Raw genomic sequence first — 24517 nt, 5'->3', positions numbered from 1 at the left:
ATTTGTAGGTCAGAGCCACATTGCTATGGACTTTTAGGTCTTTACAAGTGAGAAATGCTATTAGTATGTGGGTACACATATGGTGTATTACACTTCATAGACGCAAATACTGGGGAATGTGCAGGTTGTTGTGTTGAGTTTTCAGTGAGAAAGGTTGGCAGAGGTGTGTATGCCAACTGAGGTTAGATAGGGGTTAGTCCTCCGCATGTTCAGAGTGGTTGTGAAACGTGTGAGTTTCAACCAGGTTAGATAGGGGGGTTAGTCCTCCGCATGTTCAGAATGGTTGTGAAATAGGTGAGTGTCAATCAGGTTAGATAGGGGAGGTGAAGTCCTCCGCATGTTCTGAGTGGTTGTGAAACGGGTGAGTTTCAACTAGGTTAGATAGGGGGGTAGTCCTCCGCATGTTCAGAATGGTTGTGAAATAGGTGAGTGTCAACCAGGTTAAGATAGGGGAGGTGAAGTCCTCCGCATGTTCTGAGTGGTTGTGAAACGGTTGAGTTTCAACCATGTTAGATAGGGGAGGGTAGTCCTCTGCATGCTCATAGTGGTTGTGAAACGGGTCAGTCTCAATCAGGTAGATAGAGGGGCGAAGTCTCCCGCATAGTAGAGTGGTTGTGTGGTCCCTCATGTGTATGTTGGGGGGACAGCGCTCTTCGCTTCTTGCTGAGTTGCATCTCTCGTAAAAAAAGATGCTGTGTTAGTGTTCCCTGTGTATATTCCCTTTTGTGGTTTTGTGTGTTAATGTAAAAGAGGGAGATGTGTTGTAATGTGCTTGGAATGGATGCAGGTGCTTGTTGATGCTGAGAGAATGTTGGTGTGCCTGAGAGAATGTTTGTGTGAATACAGGGATGAATGGCGTGAAGGTTCAGGGGGGCAGTTGGAAGTAGATAGCCCGGGTGATGGGACCCAGTGGATTCACTGTAACAGATTAACATTGCAACTAAGAATACAGCTTACTTGAGGAACCTTGCTGAAGTGTCCTAGTAATCAGCTTTTCTACAGGTACCATTTCAACCTGGTACCTTCATTATTCACGACCACATTGCAGAACGTACCATCAACAATTATTTCCCTTTTAAAACAGGTCTTAAATTTGAGGATCAGGTTGGCATGATCACTCCAAAGTGAGTTTACCACCTCCAGAGTTAAAGCTTTCACACATGGAAAAGAGGATAATAAAATAGATTGTTGAGTGAGGCCAATCTAGACCACGTCGGCTGACAGGGAGACTCTCCCTATACATTTCCATTTGTTTTCAATAGGTTCCTATTCTTAAATATTTGTAATATGCCCCGATGCCAGTGAGAAAACAGGTTTCTATTGTCATAATGTTTCTTAGAATATGACAATAGAAGTGGATTCTTTTAGAAGTACTTGTTTTATCATGTGTTTACAAAAAAGGACCTGTTTTTAACTCCGAATCAAAGATGGGAGTCTCAGAAGAGGGACATGATCAAGAGCAATGGTCAGTTTAGATGCAGGCCAATGGCTTTCCTTGTGTTTGAAAGGAACGATTGTGGAAACCTACTTTCATCTTCTTTGAAACATAGTATTCAACAGCAGCTTTCAGTTTACACAACTGGCTCTTTCAAAGAACTATAAATCCACAGATAATATATACAATTGTAGATGTGTAGGTGTCAACAAATGGATTTTTTGAGCCCAGTGGTTCTGGATTTTTCATGCTGGTTTGCTCATATAGTTATGGCATCACAGACAATCAAGAGTGAAGTTGCGGTTGTCTCCGGTGTCAGTAAGAGCATTGAGGAAGAAGACATTGTTTGCCTGATATGTCCTCAGCTGCAATGTTGTATTGTGTATCCCCTACCACCACCCCAACCAGCAGGGAATTGGGTGAAAAGAGTCAGGTGGGAATCATAGAAAACCTTATTAAAATACCTGCACTCCCATCTCACCTCAGCCCCCAGGTTTCTCTCTTACCCAGAAATATATCAAACCCCTGCCCCTCTAGCATGTCTCCCTTGCCTTCATGAGGGTTTTCCTGTCTTTCTGCAGCTGCTCCCCTGAACTTGCAGATGTCCCTGAGATAATCAAGCAAAGTGTTGCGTATTTCTCATTCAATTATTCTGGTAACACGTGATGGGCAACACTGGCTCTCTAATATGCCTGCGATATTACAATCCACTCAGACATGAGTCTTCTCGTCCTTCCTTTTTAGGCAATGCAGACAGGTGTTTTGGCTGCTCTTCTCATTCTGTCTCTACTGGAAATGGGTATCGCAATTGCCACCTCTGCGTTTGGATGCAAATCGGTCTGTCATGCAGGTTCACAAACATCACAGGTAAATAAATATTCATATATTGAGGGAAGTTCTTATATTCCAGTCTTTGCTTCCAACCCATATTAATTTAAGATCAAGTCAGCTAGTGTGGGGACATGACTCACTGTTTGTTCCAGGGTTTACTGAAGATTGCAAAATAAAGTACAACCCAAGAAAAAGCATGTTTTGCTTGATGGAAAACAGATAATGTAGATATGTTGTGATTTCAGAAGCGGTGTTGGCTGCTTTTAAACAGACAAACTAGGATTAATTGTGGTGCTCATGACAGTGAGATTAAGATGCTTGAAGACATATTGTTGCTTCTTAGTAAAGCAATAGACAGGGAATTGAACTCAATATAATATTATTAACTAAAGAGGAGAAGCATTTAAACTAGGAGTTTGGCATAATGATCTGCTATGGCGGGGTTGTTTACGTATTTGTAAATTTTTTTAAATGTCTGCCATGTGATCAGCATGTAAAATATAAAAGCACAACTGTACAAAGTGTGTTTGTGAGCTACCTCAGAATCACAAGTTATGTAATGTTATTTCATGTGTATACCGCCTACACAGCGCTTCGAAGGCCCTTCAGAAGACTTGTCTGTGCAAACTTGAAAATAAAGAGCATTACATTGCATGTGAGCAATAATTAGAATTTAGTGACTATTCAATTTCTAGCAGAGGTTACTAGTGTAAAGACAAGCAGTGTGTTCAGCCACAGAGAGGACAGCTATGCCAGTTGCTATGTGACAGTTGGACCGAATATTTCCAGGACTCAACTGTGTTCTATGAGTTGAAGTGCAAAAGGCGGATGTGTGCTGTGGCATCTGTTCCTTGCACCTAAGTCCTGTTAAAACAAGTACTAACAAAGGCAAGCATTTTGGCTTTTATATGGGTATTATGAAATGTACCGTAAGTGGTCTTATATAGTGCCCATTCGCCACTATTGGTGTCCTTGCTGCACATGGTTCTATAAGGAAAAAAAGGGGTTTGGGGATCATTAGTGGGACAGTTTGAAAGGCAGATATGAAATGTGTAATGTTGATGGGTGCAGGTCGGAAGTATCCAGTTAATGAGTGCCAATCTGCTTTCTATGGGTTTGGCAGAGTACGTTATCAATAGGGAAGAGCCCAAGATCTGATCGACAAAAGTGCCTTGGGCCTGGTTAGCCACTGATATGAGAGAGTGCAACAGGGGGTGCTTAGTTATATCTCGGTTAGTGTTGCTGTGCTAATGGCTAGGCCTTTGGGTGTAGTGTAAAGTGATGGGAGACCTCAGAGGGGGATTGGTTAGTCAGAGGAGGGTGGGAGTAGACCTTCCAAGGCATAAAAACCTGCATCCCTGCACTCCTACCCCTGGCCCTTTCCAGGCAGGTCCCATTTTCCCTCGCTCCCAATGCCACTTCTCTCTCTCTCTCTCTCTCTCTCTCTCTCTCTCTCTCTCTCTCTCTCTCTCTCTCTCTCTCTCTCTCTCTCTTTCTCTCTTTCTCTCTCTCTCTCTCTATCATTCTCTCCCCCTCTGTTTCTGTCTATCTAGGTCTCAAATAGATACGAAAACAATCTTCCACAAGTTGGAAGATGAAGTAAAGGGGTGGGGTGGAAACTCAGACATTATCCTCTCCCGCTTAACCTTATGAGAGACAAGAACGTAAGTTTCAGTGGAAGGGTAGCTTAAAATTTGATGACCGCAGCCACCCATTTTACCTTCCTTAGTACGTTGATTAGCAGGTTGAGGGATATGGCAAAGCTTACTCTATTGTGCTCAGGTGCTATTGTGCTCAGGTGCTACACTAACTGGCCTGCTGGAATGTTGTCCCTTCCAAGGAAAGTCCTTTGTCAGGAGTTTGTCAGCGGATTGGTCAAGGCAGGTGCCTTAATCCCTGCTCATTTTGCCCAGAGGTCTAACCTGCTGTCTCACACAAGCCTCAAAATCTTTTGACACAATCCAAAATTAAACCCCTCTCCTACAACCAACGGCCACAACAGGTTTAACACCAGGCTCCCATTATCAGAGTGATGCGGCAAGCCTGCAGGGTATTCCTCACGATGAAACGGGACGCACAAAAGATAAATGGTGGTGTGTGGATTCCTCAACAAAAAAGAAGTGCAGCACCTTAGCCTAAAACAAGGACATGAGGAGGTGAGACGGCGGCAGGATTGTGAAGAGCTGTGTGTTTGCATTGACAGACAGGGGTTTTATGGGTGAGGATAAGATGGACTTTCCAATAAGGCTGCAATATGTATTATGCACTGGTTTAAATAAGAGTCTGTCTATAACCATAGGTGAGGCAGGAGTTTAGTATTCAGTTACGATTATGTCATGTTTTTTTAATGTATGCTTTTATGCTGGATTAGTGTGTCTGTTGAAGTGAGAACTGTTGAAGTTGAAATCACCATTAGATAACCAATTAAGGATGCTATGAGTGTGGTACACAAACTCCGATATGAATGTTTGAGTCATGGTGAAGGCTTTGCATAGCCTGAAACACATACTGACTCCTTCCATTAAAACATATAACATTGGGATAATTAATGCACAGAAACGCACAATAAGCTGTAGTAAGACACTTCATGAAAGGTGTTCCCCTTTCTTTGAATTCCTTATCCAACCACCATCATTAACATTCTTCATCTGACAACCAGGTATTATTAGGTCTCACATGACCGGCATTTTGTCTCATTGTGTTTAGTTACAAGCCATGGCATTTCCAATAAACCTAGTAACAGATACTGTCAGTTCGTCATTACCCAGTAAAAGAATACATGCTTAGTGCAAGGTATTATCACTGTTCACATTCTTAGTGCCAGATAGTTCCAGTTTTCACATACCCAGAAGCAGGTATACCTAGTTCCCAAATTCATGATAACAGATGGTACCAGTTTCCACAAGACTATTGAAGTGTGTGTCTAGTTGCCATATGGCAGTACCAGGATATATGAATGTGTACATGTCAGATGAAGCTTCTAATATTATGGTGGTTGGAGATGTGTCTAATAGCACCCCATCAGCGGATGCAGTAGTCATGTTTGCTTTCTGGATGTTATATTCACTCACACAACCCAAGGCCCTCGATATTTGAGCATAATAAATGAACCTCAAACATTCAGATACAGACCATTCCAAGATTGTTGCTGGGGAAAAGCCCTTTAAGATTAGCTTGTGTAGAGCATTCCCCTTTCCATTGTTTATTCAATTCTAGAATGAAAGAAGAAAACACAAGTTCAACAGAGGGAACAGAGAATGTGAGACCTGAGGATGGCACGGGTGATAGGTGCAGAGGCCCATCCATAAATCAGAAACTTTAGAGAACACCAGGGAATGTTCTCACATGCATATACACCTGTTTTGCATGCCTAGTAACGGACACTGCCTTTTCCCATGTGACAAGTATGAAGTAAGGAAGATGTACTTTTCGATTCTGTCAGGTGTGATGGTGCACATTTACTATGATTGTATCTATTGATCATGGACCCAGCTTCGTGAAGCAACAGAGCACTTTTGAAATCATATGGAAAAGTACATAGTGAGGTGAGCAGAGACTCAAGGGAGCGTGGAGCTGACAGGGTTTGGGGGGCAATTTGGCAGCAAGGGTTCTACAAGCAGCCAGTGGAGGAAACAGGGGGAGCCGATCATCCAGTCTGTTTAGGTGGAGGGTGGGGTCTAAGTGGACCTACGTGTTAAGGAGGATCCATTCCTTGAAGTGGAGGATCTTGAGCTCATTCCTGAAATGTAGACATGAGCGGGGATAATTGGGTGTTGACAGGGAGAAGGTTCCAGTTTCTAAGGCCGTGGACAGAGATGGCCTGTCTTCTGGTTCATTCTTATGTGCACAAAGTCTTCACATGTCCTTACTTTTAGTGGATCATAAGCCTCCAGAGACACTGTGTTTCCCAGTGAGGTAGCATGAGGACTTCAGGGTGACTTCCTAGTAGATGATGCAACAGGAATTGAAGTTGATACTTGCTTGCAGCAGGAGCCACTGCAGCAGTTCAGTGAGGATCGTGGGGATGGCCAATTTGCAGAGTCTGTTGATGAATAATGCTGCAGCATGTAGGACACATCTCGGGTGCCAGAGTAGTCTCTGGAATTTTTCCACAAGGGCATTGCCACCATCCAGATGGGAGTGGACCACAGCTTAGACGGCAGATCTGAATTTGTTTTCTGAGATTAAGAGCTTGAATTTTCACTGGAGGGAAACTTGGTACCAAGCTGTCTGTATCTTCCTTGCTATGCGCTGTTTGAAGGAGAGGTGTCTGTCAATGTTGAACACAAAAGACTTGCCGGAGGTGGCCAGCTGGGTTATGAAGCCGTCAAGCTTCATAGTGGAGTGCCATGTCTGAATTGCATTTTATTCAGTGTTGTTGTCAGTAGTAGGAATTCGGTCTTGGAGGGGTTGAGCTTTAGTAAGCCCCGGACAGTAAGGACTGGATCATCGTGAGGTAGGTTTTGAGTATGTGGATCTCTTTGATGGAGTATATCATGAGGTTGAGCTGCGTCTTCTTAGTATTAGTGGATGTGCATGTTGTTTGGAGAAAGGAGTGTTCCAAGGGATTTCATGTAAGAAGTTCACAGGGGAAAAGATGGATGCTTGCCAGGTGATGGGTAGAGTTGGTGATCTGGAGGAATCCATTTGGATAAACTGATGGTGGTTAGCAAGGCTGGAATTGGACTAGCTGAGGATAATATTTCTGATCCCTGTGCAGCAATGAAGTACCTCAGTGACTGTCTGGGTCTCTACTGCGTCGAATGCTGCTCAGAGGTCAAGGAGAAGCAGGAGGGAAAGAGGCCACCATTGAGAATTTAAAGTGCATCGTTGTTCTCCTCGATGATAGTAATTTCTGTGACGCATCTGAAGCCAGATTGGTAGACCTGAAGGAGGTTGTTGGCTTCAATATGTTGGAGGAGGGGTGTGGCTCCTGCTGTCTAAAGAATATTACCTAGGAAGGGAAGATGGTGATGGGGCTGTAGTTGCAGAGGTAGTCAGGGTCCAGTGCTGATTTCTTGAGAAGTGGGAGGATTTGTCCAGTCTTGATTGTTGAGTGGAAGGTCCCTTGATTTTGGAAGCTTTTGACATTTCTCAGGTAAGGGGGAGTGCTTCAGGCAGAAGGGTCTGGAGTATGAAGGGAGGGAGTATGTCATCCATGTACAATATGGTCTTGAGGGATGCCAGTGTGGCAGAGGGGTCTTCCATAGTGAGCGTCTTGAAAGTTGTGTAGTTAGTTGTGGTTTTGTGAGGTGGGGTGTGTAGTATGCTGTCAGTTGTGGCATTGGTGTCTGTGTTGGCAGGTCATGCTGATCTTGTTGATTAAGAAAGAGTTGATGACTGTGCATTGGCATATGGTTGGATCGGGCAGAAGGTTGATGCAGTGCTTGATGGTTTGGAAGAGGGCTCTGCTTTCATTGTTTTCCTTGGCAATGGTGTTCTGGTAGTAGTTGGACTTGGCAGCGTTGATCAGTAATCTGTCTGTAGCACAGGTCTTTTCTTGTTGTCTGATGGTTCTTTAGTTGAAGTTGATTTCATGAGTGTACCAGGGTGTTGAAAGATTCGGCATGAGGGTGCTTTGTTTCACTGGGGCATGGAGGTTGTTGTTGGATGTGGGGTGGTGTTCAGTTCTTGGAGAAGTGAGTCCAAGTCCTGGTTTGTTTGATGTAGATTGGCACATGTAAAGTGGAGGTTGGTGAGGTCTTCCATGAAAGCCTCCACTGGAAAGTTCTAGAATTATCTGAAGGTTTGTTTGCTGGGTTTCCTATCAGTGTGCTTGACTGGGGTGGTCCATATTTCCTACAGAAAACCCTGAAGGGCTTAACGAGAATTTCTGGGAACATTAAACAGCACTGCATAGGCTATTCTTTAGGTCTCGCTACTTCGTTTTTCAAAAATGCAAGTTGCTTGCATAGCCAGTTCTGTAGCTAGTAATCCAGTAGGCTAGAGCGAGGCTCTAGGCTTTTTTTTCTCTTCCTGTCACTGGTGCTCATGACAGGAGCTAACCAGCACTGCTCCGACACACAACTAGCAGTGATGATATAGGTTAGGATTAGCCAACCACCTTCTGAGGAGGAGATGGAGCTGCACACCGGCTATTTGCCTGCTACAGTAGATCTTTGGGTGGGGCTGCAGGTCTAGCACTCCCTGTGAAATTGCTGATGCTGTACAGCAGCACCCATTGCCCAGGCTGCTAAAGCCTGTTACTTACCGCTACATGGAACGACGATAAGAGCATGCAGATCTGAACCATCAAGAAGGGTTCTCCCTCAACCAGCCCATATAACACTTGGTCCAGGGGTTTATATGGACAGCTTCAGAATAGGTGAATGATTTACTTGGACTTGAATCTTTCTTTGCTGCTCATAACATTTGTTTCCACATGTTTCTAATTGATTGCTAATATCAAACATGTTATAGTCTTATAGTCTACAAGGTGCTTTCAGGAATGTTAAGTTGTTTTCAGGGACTTACACCCAATACAAGCGTTCTCAGAAGGCCAGTTCTGCCTTGTCTGTAAGTAGTAATGATATCTTCAGAATGATTCCAATTAATGCAGTTTGATCGTTTAAAGCTTTGGTGTTCCTCCTATTTATGAATGGACACTCTTGTAGCATCAATAGTTCCATCAAGCACCTATCCACAAAGCAAGTGTTTCAAAGTGCTCAAGGAGGGAGGGAACAGGGACAGAAAAACAACAGTCATTCAGAGCCCTTGAATTTCTGAACGATACAAGTCTGCACAAGCAGGGTGCATATAACACAATTAACAATGTAGATAACAGCAAATAGTTCTGATGACAATTCAGCAGTTTTTCCCAGTGCATTGAGGCATACCATGAAAGGAGGGGAGACAGGGAAAAACAGATAGACGATCTTGAAGGCATGGTACATTCAGATTGTGCAAGTGCAGGAGGGGGGGCAAGTGCATGATATGATTTGGTAGGTTATTTATAACGCACGTAATACCCAGAGGTTTCTAAGCGCGGACCAGGGATCGAACCCATGTTGCTCTGTATCATCTTGTTTCCAAGGAGAGCACGTTGCCACTGAGCTATCCTCCCGAGACATGGCAGGTTGCAGGAGGCCAGGTGCGCCCAGTCAGTCAGAAGCTGGGGTAAGTGCTGAGAGATGCCACTCTCATGAGTCTTTGACCGAGTGCAAGGCCCGAAGACAAGTGCGGGAGACTGGCCAGGGTGCCGGGGACCTGTGTGACTCTGAGGTACACCAGGCAGTCAGTCAGCAAGCTGAAGCAGGAGGCGAGAGAGAGAGAGGATAGAGCAGAGAGAACGGTTAGCAGGGTAGAGAGGTAGAGAGAAGGAGGGGGAGAAGATGAATGTCTTAAGGAGTTTCCGGAACTTAAGGAGATCAGGCACAAGACGGAGTGTGACAGGAAGTCCATTACAGAGGGAGGCACTTGCAGAGGATAAAGATCTCCCTCCAAATCTCTGCTTGGAGAACCGGCTCACTCGCAGAAGGTTGGAGGTAGATTAACAGAGGGCTCAGGAAGGACTGTAATTAGGTAGGCATTGTTGCAGGTAGGTAGGTCCCAGACCCCAGAAAGCCTTGTGGACAATGCAGAGGGTTTTGAACTTGATCCTTGCAGCCACAGAGAGCCAGTGGAGGGATTTCAGCACTCGAGAGATGTGGTCCATGGGCTTGAGGCCAAGAATAAGTCTTGCGGTTCTGTTCTGGATGAGTTGCAGAGGGCACAGAGGAGAGCCAGGGAGGTTGATAAAGAGGGTATTGCACTAATCGAGCCTTGAGAGAACCAGGGCTCTGGAGACAGTGAGCCGCTGGGGGAAAGTGAGAAAAGGAAGAGTACCTCTGAGAAGGTGCAGTTGATAGTTGGACTTTTAAACGATGTCCGATCTGTGAGCGGAGAAAGAGAGAGTAAAGTCGAAGATGACCCAGAGGTTTTTTGCCTCGCAGGTAGGTGTGGGCGCAGGGCCAAGGGAGGCCGGCCAGAGTGAGAGTGCTTTGTGTAGGATCCTTTCAGTTGTCAAGTGTAAAGACTGGAGGGGGTGTCTGTACTCCTGCTCTCTATATGGCAGAGGAGAGGCACAGAGGACCCCAGCCAAGATTCTCCATTATTGGTAATGTAGTCAAGCAATCAAGGCCTAGCTTCTCAGGAGGTGATGCAGGCTTGTTCATTAGTACAGTGTAGTCCCCAAGCACCCACAAAGGAATGTCCACACACACGGTACTAGTTAAAACACAGTCTTTGTATAATTAAGGTTTAAGGTTATATACACAATCACAATAACTCACTTTGTGCTTACTAAATCTACAATGGCAAATATATACAGTTCTAAGTGGTACCACAATTATTATCAGATTTCATTAAAGTGCATCACCTGTACTCTGGTTAAATCTCACACAAATCACTTAATTAAGGTAACCAACAATAGACAGAAAAGGAAAGCAGTTGGTTAGAACAATTGGCAGAATAGTGGCCCCTACCACAAGACACAGTTCTGTGTGGAGATCCCCCCATCTGGGCAACCTGTAAAATAAAGATATACTACAATCCCAGTCCATAGATTGTTCTATAAGTCTTATTTCCTTCTATAATGTTTCTACCACCCCAATGTACCTGGAATTGCAGAGTTTGACGACGAGTCGTCGACGGATCCTTCTTGAGCGGCTCCCTTAAAAGCAGGAGCCACGGATCGTCGAGATCCCTCAAAGAAAGTGAACTCGGCGTTGAGGCGGCAGCTTCGGTCCCAGCAGTGCTCGTCGACGGCGGAGCGAAGACATCCTGCAAGGAAGAGGCGTGCGGGGCACCTCGATGTCGATAGTTCAAGACCGCAAAGAGTTTGTGAAGAACTGTGGCCCAGCAAGGGCGTCGAGTCGTCCGGCATCTCTATGGTCTTTGGGTGGGGGGAAATCCCACCGGCGGATGCTCCTCAGTGCGTCAACGGCCTGGCCTTTTCCGTGTGATAAGGTGGGCGGCGGTGCGGATGAGCGTGTCCGGGAATCAAAAGTCTTAGGCAAAGGAGTGTGCAGCTCCGGTCGTCGATGGCACAGCGTCAAGCGGTCCCCTCTTCTGGGCAACACGTCTTCGATGGACCTCCAGCGGTTATGCAAACCTGCGAACCCCGGTCGACGGCAGTGGATGGAATGTCCGGTGCTTATCTTTGTTCTCCTCGGTGGTCCCCGTCTCCGGTCGGCAGCCTGTCGAGGGTCATGTCTTCCAGGGAGCTTCGGCGAAGGTTAGCAGTGCTCGATGGTCCCTCGGGGCACGGGAAGAGGGCGCCTAATCAGGTCCTCTCTTGGATCAGTCTTGACGGCTTTCGGATTTCAGCAAAGGGAGACAGCAGTCAACCTTCTTCAAGCTCGGCTTTGAGATTCAGCATCAGTTTCAATGTTAGTTTCAACTCCAGCTTCTGAACAAATTCTAGCAGTGAGAAGCCCCCAGATATACTAGTTGATCATTCTGCTGGGTCACACTCTGGCAACCAATCACTCAGCAAGTCAGCCAATCAGGCATACAGTGCATTCAGGCCATACTCCTCCCTCTCAGAGACTCACAAAAAGGGATGTGTATTGCGACGAGTACCCAGCCATTCAACACTACACACTGCATTCATACCAGTTTCGGGCAGGGCTGTCTCAGTCATTGTGTCAAACACCAGAAACCAGACATCCACAACAAGAAGTGCATATTCATCACACAATCCATTCACCCAGGCCCCACCCACAGGGTGTACCCACAACATACAGTCACTGGGAAGGCTCCAGCCAGTCTGGCCTGGACTTCACAACAACACCATATATGGAACTTCCACCCACCCAACAGCCAGTCAGGGGGAAGGGACAGAGTCGGGGCTTCCCAGGACTTTTGGAAAACAAGGTGACAGGGAATAGAAAGCAAGAGGCCACAGGGGCCATCTTGTTTCCTATCAGGAATCAACTGATTCCAATGGCAGGGCCTGGGTATACCAAAATGGAGGATACTCAGAGCACCTGTCAAATTCAGCATGGAGCTGCCACCAGCCCATACCATGCTCTGTGGGCCACACACAGGTGCCCAAAAACATACACTAGGCGCACAGGGTTGTACCCCCACCCATGGGTGCCATATGGGTATCCCATGGGTCTGTAAACCAAACCAAAAACAGGAAGAGCTGCACTGCCAGGAGTCCCACATGGACTCCAGGGCAGAAAACAATACAGAACAAAAATGAAAAAGGACTACAGGACAAGGACAGGGAGGCCCTGTCCCTCCAATGCATTTCCAGCATCACACCAAGCACACTAGTAAAAGTTACTATTAATAACTTAATAGCACCTAGAATCCTTCTAATTGAGATGTTTACATTTTAGTATCTCTTTTGTGTTGATGGCACACCTGTGGTGTAGTGCCACCTTTGTGTCAGCTGTCAGTGGGAAACTGTTGTCCTGCTTCTATGTTGGTGATGTGTCCTGGTTTTTCATTTACGAAAATCTGGCTGCCAGGCCCTCCTTTCATCTCTTGTTCATTTCATTCCGTTCTGTCAATCTCGTTCTACATTCCACATGTGGTTTTCGTTGCTATGGGTGTTAGGCAGAATCCTGTGCTGTGCCCTTAGGGACCACTACACACAAATAAGACTACAAGTGGTAATACAAGTTCACCTTTGGTACAAGCCTGTACTACACTGTTAAAGTGGTAGCAGTAGCGGAGCAGCCAGACTTACCTCAAGAGTAAATGAGCAGTAGAGATTACACAAAGGACCACAATTACTGTGACTCAAGCAAACACTGACTCAAGGTGTCAGGTAAAAAATATAAGTACATTTATTTTAAACCATCTGTTCACAAAACACTTCACTTCTATAAATTCAAAACACACGTAAAATAACCTACACACAACCACGTCCACTTGTTCCAGCAAATTCAAGGTAAGTACATTAGGATTTGACAGACCGGTGTTGCGATATTAACGCATACCCGTGGATAGAAATGCTCACGAAGTTAAAAGACACTTTGTACTTTAGAATTTCAAACAAGGGAAAAGGGGTTAAAATCACAGCAATACTTTTGTCAAGGCAAGGGAATCGGAGGACTTGTTCAAAGATACAGATTAAAGTCAATAGGCTTGCGCCAGTGTCAATGGAGCAGATGCTCAGTTGCCGAGGATCACACATGCCAAGAGTACTTAGATATTGTCAGATGGAAGGAAAAGTTATAAGAGGGAGGGATGAGGGCAGCAGCAGCGAAAAAGACAATGATGAATAAAAGATGCGCTCCTTTAAAACAGGAGAGGGCTCTTCTGATGGCTATCCGAACCACTACAGCAGAGCAGTGATTTCAACCCAGGAGAGGATTCTCTGACTGAGGAAAGGGTGAGCTGGTTGATCCCACCAGGCTCAAGGGAAGAAGACTCCGGACTGGATCTTCTCTTGTCATTGAATGGGAGATAGCTCAGGACTGCAGCAGGGCTTCACTGGGACTCGGGTTGTAGCAGCCATCGTCTTCTCCGCTTCTCTTCGGTTCCTTGCAGTTTCAGTGGCGACTATGACTTCTAGTTCAAGAATCCTGCCTTTTATGACAAAATCCCCATTCACACAGTCTGGCTGTCAATCACTCAGCAGGGAGGTTGTCCAGCCTGGACAACCACGTCAGCCAATCAACACAAAGTGAGACTTGGGTCTCCAAGGGGACCCTGTGCAGGGGGTGACTACACCCCTCCCTCACATTCAGCCCACCTAGACACCCAGATGCCAAAGGAGGGCTTATGGTCAGAAGCCCGCCAAAGGTCAGCGAACAAAGGAGGCAAACCTAGTTTGCCATGCAAAGAAAGACCCAAGAAGGATGTTAAACAAAAGCTGTCTTGATCTTATCCCCACCAAGGGCTCATGGGGCCCTAAGGACCCTATTCAGGTCCCCTCGGATGCCTTGGAGCCAGTCCTGGCGCAGTCGGCATAGGAGGCGCTTGCTGGGACGGGGTTTCTATGGACAGAGGACAAGCATGGCCGCCCCCATGTGGAATATTGGGGAACTGCATTCTGCGGTCTAGCCTTCAGGGTGGGGCCCGCCCCAAAGACACCTGGGATACCGCCTTGCTATTTAAACCACGCCCGACTAAGGGCACGCGCTTTGCGTTATTCTGCCTTTGCAGCGTGATGCTCATCAGATCCTGCCCTGCCATCCTTACCTGGTCTGCAGCACCTCCCGGCTTTGAAGTCATCCAAGGCAAGAACCATCCCCATCCTTGCCTGCTCTGCAGCACCTCCCGGCTTCGAAGTCATCCAAGGCAAGAACCATCCCCATCCTTACCTGCTCTGCAGCACCTCCCGGCTTCGAAGTCATCCAAGGCAAGAACCATCACCATCCTTACCAGCTCCACTGGTCGCCCGGCAGGCCAGCATCTTCAAGACGTCTTTCATCCCGTGGGATTCCCGGGGGCCATTCTTCTCCAGGTCGTCGCGACCTACAGAACAAAACAAAACCACAGGTTAGCCACTTGCTAGGACGCTCTCAGCGCTGCTTGGCGTTCTTCTTACCTTTTCGAACCAGGCTTCGGCTTCTACCGCAGCACTCGCCACCGGCAATAAGAAGCGAGAAAGTCATCATTGCAAATTCAACTACAGACTTTGCTTGCATCTAAAAGATATTGCTTTCGCCTGAAAGACTTACCCGAAAGAAGGAGTTGCAGCCGGTCTGAACTCCGGCCCTCACCAGTGAAGAAACTCGGCGGTACGGTGCCACCATTCGACGCACCCCTGCCCAGCGTGGCAGGACGGAGAGCGCACCCTTATAGAAAACAAGGTGAGAGACATTCTCTGGGGAACTGCAAGGGGAACTCGGGAGGTGGGTTGCAAGGAAAGAACCGAAGCTTATCTCCCCCTCCTATCTTCTAGAGTTACCCCTCGATTATCTGGATCCCAGAACAGGCGAAGGGTTCCGAAGAACATCCCAGCTATTCGAGAGGCGCCCCCGTGGACCAACAAGGTGAGCGTTACAGAACGCAAAGCCCTAACTAAATCATCCACCTGGGCGACTACTATGGAAACTAAGGAAACAGACCAGTTAGCCCTGTTGTTGGGGCAGTTGCGCGCGGAGGGTCATTCTGCGCGGCAGGAAACCAATGCGTTACGAAGGCAGTTGATTGTTTCCAAGGAGAGGACGGATGACCTCGGGAGGCAACTTCTTCAGTCACAAGCAGGACAAGCCCCGTTGCCTGGGGTTGGTCAGTCCACCTCGGCTACCGCAAGCAATCCGGTTCAGATTAACCTCCCTGGGGCTGTGCTACTGGCTCCTCCGGAGCGGTTTGCGGGAGATACCCGGCGATACGCCACCTTCATGAACCAATGTCGCCTCCACTTTCTGTGCAGGCCTGGGGCGTTTCCTGCGGACCAAGCATGTGTGGCTTTCGTTTTATCCTACCTTAGCAGGAGTGCAGCTGACTGGTCAGTTCCATTCATTAGCCAAAATGACCCTCTTTTTCAAGACTTTGATGGATTTCAGCGGGAGACTTTTCGCCCGACGCCACCATGGACAGGCCCTAGATAACAAACTCTTGTCTCTTCGTCAAGGGAGCCAGGATCTGCTGACCTACATTGCGACATTCAATCGACTGTTGGTTGAGGCAGCTTGGCCTAAGGATAAACGGACTACGTTATTCCACCGGGGTCTTCGTGGGGAGTTAAAGGACGTCTTGGCCCAAGTGGTGGACCCACATCGGGATTGTGCCGAGTTCATTGGTTTGGTAGTCCAGTTGGATCGTCGACTACAAGATAGGAAGAGTGACCGAGGTAAATCGGATTTGCGCTCCTTATTCGTACGTCCCAAGGATCATGCTCCGCGGGGCTCTGACGGAACCAGTGAACCCATGCAGATAGGAGGGGTCAGGCCCCTGTTAACCAAAGCCGAAAGGGACAAAAGGAGAGAGATGCAATTGTGCCTGTATTGTGGGAAAGCAGGCCATTTCTTAAAGGAATGCCCGGTCAAGCCCCCCAGACGAGCTGTCGGTGCCACGGATCAGGAAACCCCCGAAGAGGAATTGGGAAACGACCAAGCCCGGCAATTGTAGGGGTCCAATTGTCGAGGGAAGAAATCCAGCTTCAGACCTCCCATTTTGCACTACCGGTGATTTTAATTCCACACCAACAGTCGTCGGATATGCATTCATTGGAAGCTTACCTCGACAGCGGAGCGGTGGGGAACTATATCAATTGAGACCTTGCAGCAAAGATGGGCCTAGTCCTGTGCCCAGAGCCAACTGCAGAAACCGTAACCACAGTTGATGGCACCGAAATCGCTTCCGGTCCTCTGTCAGAGTGCACCACTGAACTTACCCTTCTGTGCGAAGATGGGCATCGCGAAATTATAGTGTTTGACCTGATCAAAGCTCCCCAGTTCTGGCTGACCCTGGGAATGCCATGGCTGGTTGCTCATAACCCCCGAATCAACTGGCGAGCGCGCAAACTGGTTTTTGCCCACAGCTGTACGCATACTTGTTACCCGAAAGGGCGGAAGACAAAACTCGCAAGTTCCCCGGTGCGGGAGGGATTGGCCCATGCCATCGGAGGGGTCGCGACCCTGTTGGTTCACTGCGAAGATTTCCAAGATGTTTTACAGAAGGAGCAGGCAAACACGTTGCCCCCCCACAGACCTTACGACTGGCAAATCGACCTGCTACCAGGAGCCCAGATTCCATGTGGACGCATTTGCACGCTCACTGAGCCCGAAAATCATCCACCCGTCCAAGTCATCGGCCGTGGCGCCGTTATTCTTCGTTCGAAAAAGGAAGGCGACTTAAGAACGTGCATAGACTATCATGCATTAAACCAGGTGACCATCAAAAACCGCTATCCACTACCCTTGATTCTGGAGTTGCTGGACCAGGTCAAGGAAGCCAAAATCTACACCAAATTGGACCTGAGAGGGGCATACCACCTGGTGCACATCAAAGAAGGGGACGAGTGGAAGACGGCCTTCTGTACCAAATACGGCCTGTTTGAGTATCAAGTAATGCCGTTCGGCCTATGCAACGCCCCTTCTGCGTTCCAGTACTTTATGAACGACGTCCTCTGAGAACTCATCGACGTCTGTGCTCTTGTATAAATCGATGACATTCTGGTGTACTCAACGTCTGAACAAGAACACATTGAGCACGTGCGGGCGGTCCTGGCTAAACTTTGCGAACACCATCTGTATGCGAAACTGGAAAAGTGCTCGTTCCATGTTACAGAGGTGGAATTCCTGGGTTTTGTCCTTTCCCCCCAAGGCATACGAATGGACGCTCATAAGGTGGACGCAGTCCTCAATTGGCCAGCCCCCACTTCAATCAAAGGAGTCCAAAGCATGTTGGGGTTTGCAAATTTCTATCGCCGCTTCATCCCGGGTTTCTCCCAAGTTGTGCACCCAATTACTTCATTGCTCAGAAAATGCAACAAGACCTTTAATTGGACTGAAGAAGCGGAAAAGGCCTTCCAAGAACTCAAGACCAGGATCACCTCCACCCCCATTTTGCGACATCCGCGTCCAGATCTTCCCTACATTGTGGAAACAGATGCGTCCAGTCTGGCCATGGGAGCGGTTTTGTCCCAAAAAGACCCTTTAACAGGCCAATTGCACCAGTGGCCTTTTGGTCATGGAAGTTCACGCCTGCGGAGCTCAATTACGCCATCACCGATAAGGAGTTATTGGCCATGAAAGCAGCCTTTAAGGCCTTGTGACACTACCTGCTGGGGGCCAAGCACACCGTCACCGTAATGACTGACCACAGGAATATCCAGTACCTGAAAGGAGCGAAGGCTCAATCATCACGGCAGCTACACTGTGCCCTTTTCTTCGCAGAATATGACTTTGTGATTACGTACCGACCCGGGGTCAAAAACGGCAAAGCTGACGCTCTCTCCCACATGAGCACAGATGACATGGCACACACGCCACCGGACCCAGTGGCCATCATACCGGAGAATAGAGTACTAGGTATTACTACCACCATGACCCAGAGTGAACTGCTATACAAAATTCAACAGGTCTTCACCCAGGAACAGCTACAAGAGTGGGCCTCTAGGGGGGAGCACTATAGTGTCAGTGAAGGAATTACAAGGACAGGTCATCTCCGAGCACCATGATTCCCTCATGGAGGGCCATCCAGGATTCGCCAAAACCTTAGCCAAGATACAAAGGAACTACTGGTGGCCAACTTGGCGCAAGGATGTAACCGAGTCCGTGTCTTCATGTGGTGTCTGTGCCCAAAACAAGTCTAGCAAACAAAGCCCTGCCGGGCTCCTTCAGCCGTTGGACATTCCCTCAGCCCCATGGCACACGTTGTCACTCGATTTTATCACCGACCTTCCTCCGTGTCAAGGTTTCAATACCATCCTGGTGATTGTGGACTTATTTTCTAAAATGGTCCATTTCTTCCCCTTCAAGGGTCTTCCGACTGCTTCCGGCCTCGCCAAAGACTTCCTGGAACATATAGTACGCCTACACGGATTCCCGTCAGTCCTAAATTCAGATCGTGGGTCCCAATTTGTGTCAAGCTTCTGGAAGAAATGCTGCTCTTTGGTCCAGATAGACATCCGGCTGTCCACTAGCCACCACCCACAGATCGACAGCCAAATGGAGAGAACAAATCAGACTCTCGAGCAGTACTTACGCTGCTTGCTGCATCAGGGTGAAGGGGATTGGAAGGAGCTTCTATGGATCGCCGAGTACGCGTATAATAATTCGCTACATAGCAGCACAGGACAAACGCCATTCTTTACGATCTATGGACGTCACCCACGCACTTCTGAACTCGACATCCCTACAACCCTGGAAATGCCTGCAGTCGAGACTCTACACACAACCATCACTCAAGCCTTCGCGAAAGCTCAGGAGCACCTACGACATGCTAAGGCACGCCAGAAAAGATGCGCGGACCAGCGTCGCTCCGAAGCCCCTACTTATCAGGTGGGAGATTTAGTGTGGCTTGCTTCCGAGCATGTACCAATTAAAGGAACACGAACACTTTGTCCCCTGTTCTTGGGACCGTACCCGGTGGAGGCCTTCATTAATCCAGTAGCTGTGAAACTGACACTACTAGACCATATGAGAATACAACCAGTATTCCATGTATCTCTCCTGAAACCGTTTAGGCCGGTGACCCGCGTAACTGCTCCCCCTAAGTTGATTGTCATTCAGGGGGAACCTGAGTACGAGGTAAAAGACATTCTGGACTCCAAGTTGGTGAGATCGAGACTCTACTACCTAGTAGATTGGAAAGGATATGGACCTCACGATAGGACGTGGGAACGAGTGAGTATGTTCATGCCCCTCACTTGCTCCAGCATTTCCATCGGACGTTTCCATCCAAGCCAGGACCTAGCCGCAGAACCACCTTGAGGGGCCTTAGGGGGGAGTGCTGTCACGATCTTATCCCCTCCAAGGGCTCATGGGGCCCTAAGGACCTTATTCGGGTCCCCTCAGATGTCTTGGAGCCAGTCCTGGCACAGATGCATAGGAGACGCTTGCTGGGACGGGGTTTCTATGGACAGAGAACAAGCATGGCCGCCCCCATGTAGAATACTGGGGAACTGCATTCTGTGGTCTAGCCTTCAGGGTGGGGTGGGCGGTCTAGCCTTCAGGGTGGGGCCCGCCCCAAAGACACCTAAAGACAACTGGGATACCACCTTGCTATTTAATCCACGCCCGACTAAGGGCACACGCTTCACGTTATTCTGCCTTTGGAGCGTGACGCTCATCAGATCCTGCCCTGCCATCCTTACCTGTTCTGCAGCATCCATCGGCTCCAAAGTCATCCAAGGCAAGAACCATCGCCATCCTTACCTGCTCTGAAACACCCCTCGGCTTCGAAGTCATCCAAGGCAAGAACCATCGCCATCCTTACCTGCTCTGCAGCACTTCTTGGCTTCAAAGTCATCCAAGGCAAGAACCATCACCATCCTTACCAGCTCCACTGGTCGCCCGGAAGGCCAGCATCTTCAAGACGTCTTTCATCCCGTCGGATTCCCGGGGGCCATTCTTCTCCAGGTCGTCGCGACCTACAGAACAAAACAAAACCACAGGTAGCCACTTGCTAGGACGCTCTCAGCGCCGCTTGGCGTTCTTCTTACCTTTTCGAACCAGGCTTTGGCTTCTACCGCAGCACTCGCCACCTGCAATAAGAAGCAAGAAAGTTATCATTGCAAATTCAAGTACAGACTTTGCTTGCATCTAAAAGACATTGCTTTCACCTGAAAGACTTACCCGAAAGAAGGAGTTGCAACCGGTCTGAACTCCGGCCCTCGCCAGTGAAGAAACTCAGCAGTACGGTGCTACCATTCAACGCGCCCCTGCCCAGCGCGGCAGGACGGAGATCGCACCCTTATAGAAAACAAGGTGAGAGACATTCTCTGGGGAACTGCAAGGGGAACTCGGGAGGTGGGTTGCAAGGAAAGAACCGAAGCTTATCTCCCCCTCCTATCTTCTATTACCCCTCAATTATCCGGATCCCAGAACAGGCGAGGGTTCCGGAGAACATCCCAGCTATTCGAGAGGTGCGCCCGTGGACCAGCAAGGTGAGTGTTACAAAGAAATAGCGATTAAACCCAACCAGAGCCGAAATAAAAAGTATTTGGGCAAGCGGGTTTAAAGTTCGAGGCTACTAAAATAGCCTAAAGCGGTACCACGTTATATAATATAATCGCGGTAGGAAAATTAGGGTAGATACCACTGCCACCAGCCAAGTCTTAATGTTAAGGGAGCGAAACAATACTCCAAGAGGCACGGATAAAAAAGGCTAAGAGTTAACCCTTTCCAATACTCCATATAAGATGGTGTGTACTGGATCCATGGTTAAAAGTGACTATGTAAAGTCGATGGGAAGTCTAAAAGACAACCCTGTGTCACTGCACTGAAGGTGCTGTGTAACACACAAAGAGTGGGGCTACTGAAGTGGTGTACTCCAGAGTCCACAATCACAAAAACAGTTGAAATACACATGGCAAAACACAGGTAAGAGTGGGGGAAAAGCTCACACTCTTACCAGGTGGAAAAAATAAACTCCCGAAATCCAGCAAAGCTGCTGAGGGACTCACTAGGTAAGGGAAATTAGCCATAGAATGAGAATTCTCCCTAACACTGGGGACTTAGAGACAGCCGGAAGTGGAGAGGAGGAAGCAGGACTTGGTTGTTGGTGCCAAGGTTGTTTTACTTATGAATATACTTATAGGCCTATATTAAAGGCCCCTTCAGCAAGACTGCAGTCTCCTGAACTCTTTTATACTGACGATGAGCTTGACATTCAGCAGCCAGAACAGCCCCGGGTGCTGGCATCATTATGGGAACACAGGGGTATCATCCTCTGTCCCCCCATCTGTTATCTGATGAGATGCCTACCCTGACTTGCCCGCCCCCCAGAGGAAGGTTACGCACTCCTGCCATGGATCCACCACTCTGATTGCCTTAGCCTGCAGACCACCTGTGATCCAGGGACTGCAGAATCATCTGTTGTTGGAATGTAGGCCCCAGTCCAAGTTATTTACACTGCCTTCAGGTGGGCGGGCATGCTTATGGTCTAAGTCACTTAAATGCATATTGCTTACCAGCTAACGTTTCAAGCCTTTTGCGATCGACAAGAACCTGAAACAAAGGAGGGATCTGCCTATGAGACATGTAAATGAAGGTAACATTTTGAACTTAAGCGACCTGAATTACTCCCTTATGAAATGACCCCACATTATATATAGAAAAGGATTACATCTCAAAAAATACAGTTCACGCACACCTGTTTTGGGGTTTCTTGCAGTAAAAAGAAAAATATATCTTACATTCTAGGTCCTGCTTTGTTTTAGCACTCACCTGGTAAAACCACAGTCAAGTGAAAGGACAGAAAAGAAGGATTTTGTTAGGACATTTTGGGTGTGCATGGACGTAATTTCTCCAATGATCGGAGGGATGCTTTACTGTTCTCCAGCATGGGGTCTTGCATGGATTCACATGCTCATGAATATTCCCTGTTGTCAGGCTGGGAATCCTCGGTAAAAAGAAAAATCAGTTTCAGTTTCATTTCTGAACTGTCTTTCTACTAGTAACCAATCACTGGTCTCTGGGTCATACTGCCCCCAGCCAATGACTGCCCTCTACCTATGCCCCTCCTCTGGCAGCCATCTTCAGATTTTTACCTTACGTTCAAGTGTTGGGAGTCCTCGTGCTTTAGCTCTCGAGCTTTTACTGCGTTTTGCGTTTTTTTTAAGAGTTTACTCTTTTCAGTCAATCGAGACTCAAGCTCCACCGATTCTTCCGATCAACGGGGACCCGTTTCGGAATGTTCTACTCCCCCTCAAGGGCAGATTTTCATCAAATTACACTTCTTGGAGGATTCCGGAAGAGCTTTGAGGCCTACCCCCCATTCGGACATGGCCCAGGACAAAGGAGATTCAACACCTGCTGGATCCAAACTGTTCAGGAACTGCCCATGATGTGGACTACAGAATGTCTTCAAGGAAGATGAGCACTACCGGTGCCTCTACTGCCTTCACGCAGGCAAGATGCACGTGGAGGAGGACTGTGCGTTCTGTAAGAACATGTCCGTCCGGACATTGAAGGACCATTCTATTCGGCTCACCAACTGGCTGGAGGGGAAGAGGTGAAAAAGACAACAGGGTCAATTGAGGTTCAACGAGCCGGGGTGGCAACTGCCTTCCCAAACCGTAGGAACCTACTGGTACACAAAAAACAGTTCACTGGGGAAATTTCTTTTTTTTTTTTTCAATTTGCGAGGCTAGGTGGAACACAAAGTAGTGATGTTTGTGGGGAGGTCCTACTCGTTGGACACAGGATAGGGAGCTATTCTGGCCCTCTGTTGAGACACCCGGACCACACCAGTGGAGAACCGAGGGGTCGAAGGTGGTATCTGATGGGTAGTCTAACCACAGGCGATGATGGATGTGATGCCTGTCTGGAGGGGAGGGGGTGACTAAGTTCCACTGTGTGTCTGTGGTAATCTTGCTAGCGTGAGTGGTAAAGTCGCCAGCAGCCTGCCAGATGGTGGTGGGGGGAGGGGGGGGAAAGGCAAAGGTACGGCAACCAACGATGTTGAGAGGAATTGCGAGAGGAGGATTAAATCTCGTGGTCAAAAAACCTCGGGGGTTGGTGATGACAAGTGCAAAAGATGTGGAGACATCGGGATTTCCTTATGATTTATTCACCCTGGTGGCTCAAGAGTTCTTTTACAGATGAGTGGTTGCCCAAAGGTGTGGATCAAACTTAATCAAGTTTTTTCTAAAAACGCACAGTCCCACTGGCTATGGGATGTGCTCAAAGCCCATGCTGTCTGGGTTTTGAGTGTAGTTTCATGTGGTGTCCCCTGTTGGTCTTGGGGATATTGTAAACAAGTTGTGGTGGAGCCACAACTGGTCAGGTCGACCGGTTTCGATGGTGTATTAGTGGTTTTCGACCATCTTCTTCAGGACAAGTTCAAACTTCATATGCTAGTTAATAGTGACTGTCCTCTTTGTAGGGCAGCGGTGGCAGGCTGCGTAGGGATCCTGGAGCAGGAGACACAAAAACACATTGCAAAGAGGGCATAAATGAACCTCAAATCGCAATGTTGCAACAAGGGTGCATCCAGAAACCAGCTCGAGATCCTGTTACAAAGCTAAACAATGCTGTCTGAAGGGTGCTCGCTTACTAGATTAGAGCAAACAGCCACTGCAATGGTGGCTAAAACATAGACAAATTACCCCAAGCGTAGGGGGAGAGCAAGGATGAAGGGGGAGAAGAGAAAAGGGGTACGAGCAAAAGAATCTCGGTGGCAGGGCCTTGAATAGGCAGGGTGAGGTGCATGATAAAGGGCTATTCATGTGTGGTGGGGGGGGACAAAAATAAAAATGCATAAAAATGCAACGGGGTGCTCAGGGAACCAAAGTGCCATGCTGGATGTAAAGGCCTACCTGTATGAGGTGGGTGCACAGTCCAGGGGGGCCGCATGGGGCGGAGAAAACAATTCTCTGTGGCTTCGTGCCTGTAGGTAGAAGCAGATAATGCAGAGAGATGAGAGGCTAGCTGTGCCTGTGCCCAGGGATCAGCGCTGTATGGATGTGGAGAAAGCACATACCTGATTGAAGGAAGGGCGGGCACAACCGCTGCACCCTGCTCGGTACAATCGCTGCTGGCATTGTGAGCAGCCGCAGCGGTTGTTAACTGCCGCGGGCGACGCCGCAAGGGGGCGTGGCTACGCCCTGTCGACAGTGCGTGGGCCAATCAGGAGTGGCCAAGTCGCGGGTGTGTCATCTGTGCTCGGCCAATCAGAGCGCGGCCCACAAGG

The 24517-nt window shown here is 48.1% G+C and overlaps 1 protein-coding gene across 2 annotated transcripts in view; it reads left to right on the top strand.

Annotated features, from left to right (window-relative positions):
• The window catches only part of LOC138497708 (membrane-spanning 4-domains subfamily A member 15-like), a 770802-nt gene that overhangs the window by 714315 nt on the left and 31970 nt on the right, over positions 1-24517 (top strand). For both annotated transcript variants that reach the window (XM_069621333.1, XM_069621334.1), the window contains exon 7: positions 2180-2302. In XM_069621333.1, the coding sequence (XP_069477434.1) occupies positions 2180-2302 (123 nt within the window). The remainder of the gene's footprint in view (positions 1-2179; positions 2303-24517) is intronic.

This window comes from Ambystoma mexicanum, chromosome 5q (genome assembly GCF_040938575.1).
Source record: "Ambystoma mexicanum isolate Mex_15411 chromosome 5q, UKY_AmexF1_1, whole genome shotgun sequence".
NCBI classification, from domain to species: domain Eukaryota; kingdom Metazoa; phylum Chordata; class Amphibia; order Caudata; family Ambystomatidae; genus Ambystoma; species Ambystoma mexicanum.
This window is presented reverse-complemented; position numbering and strand designations above follow the sequence as displayed.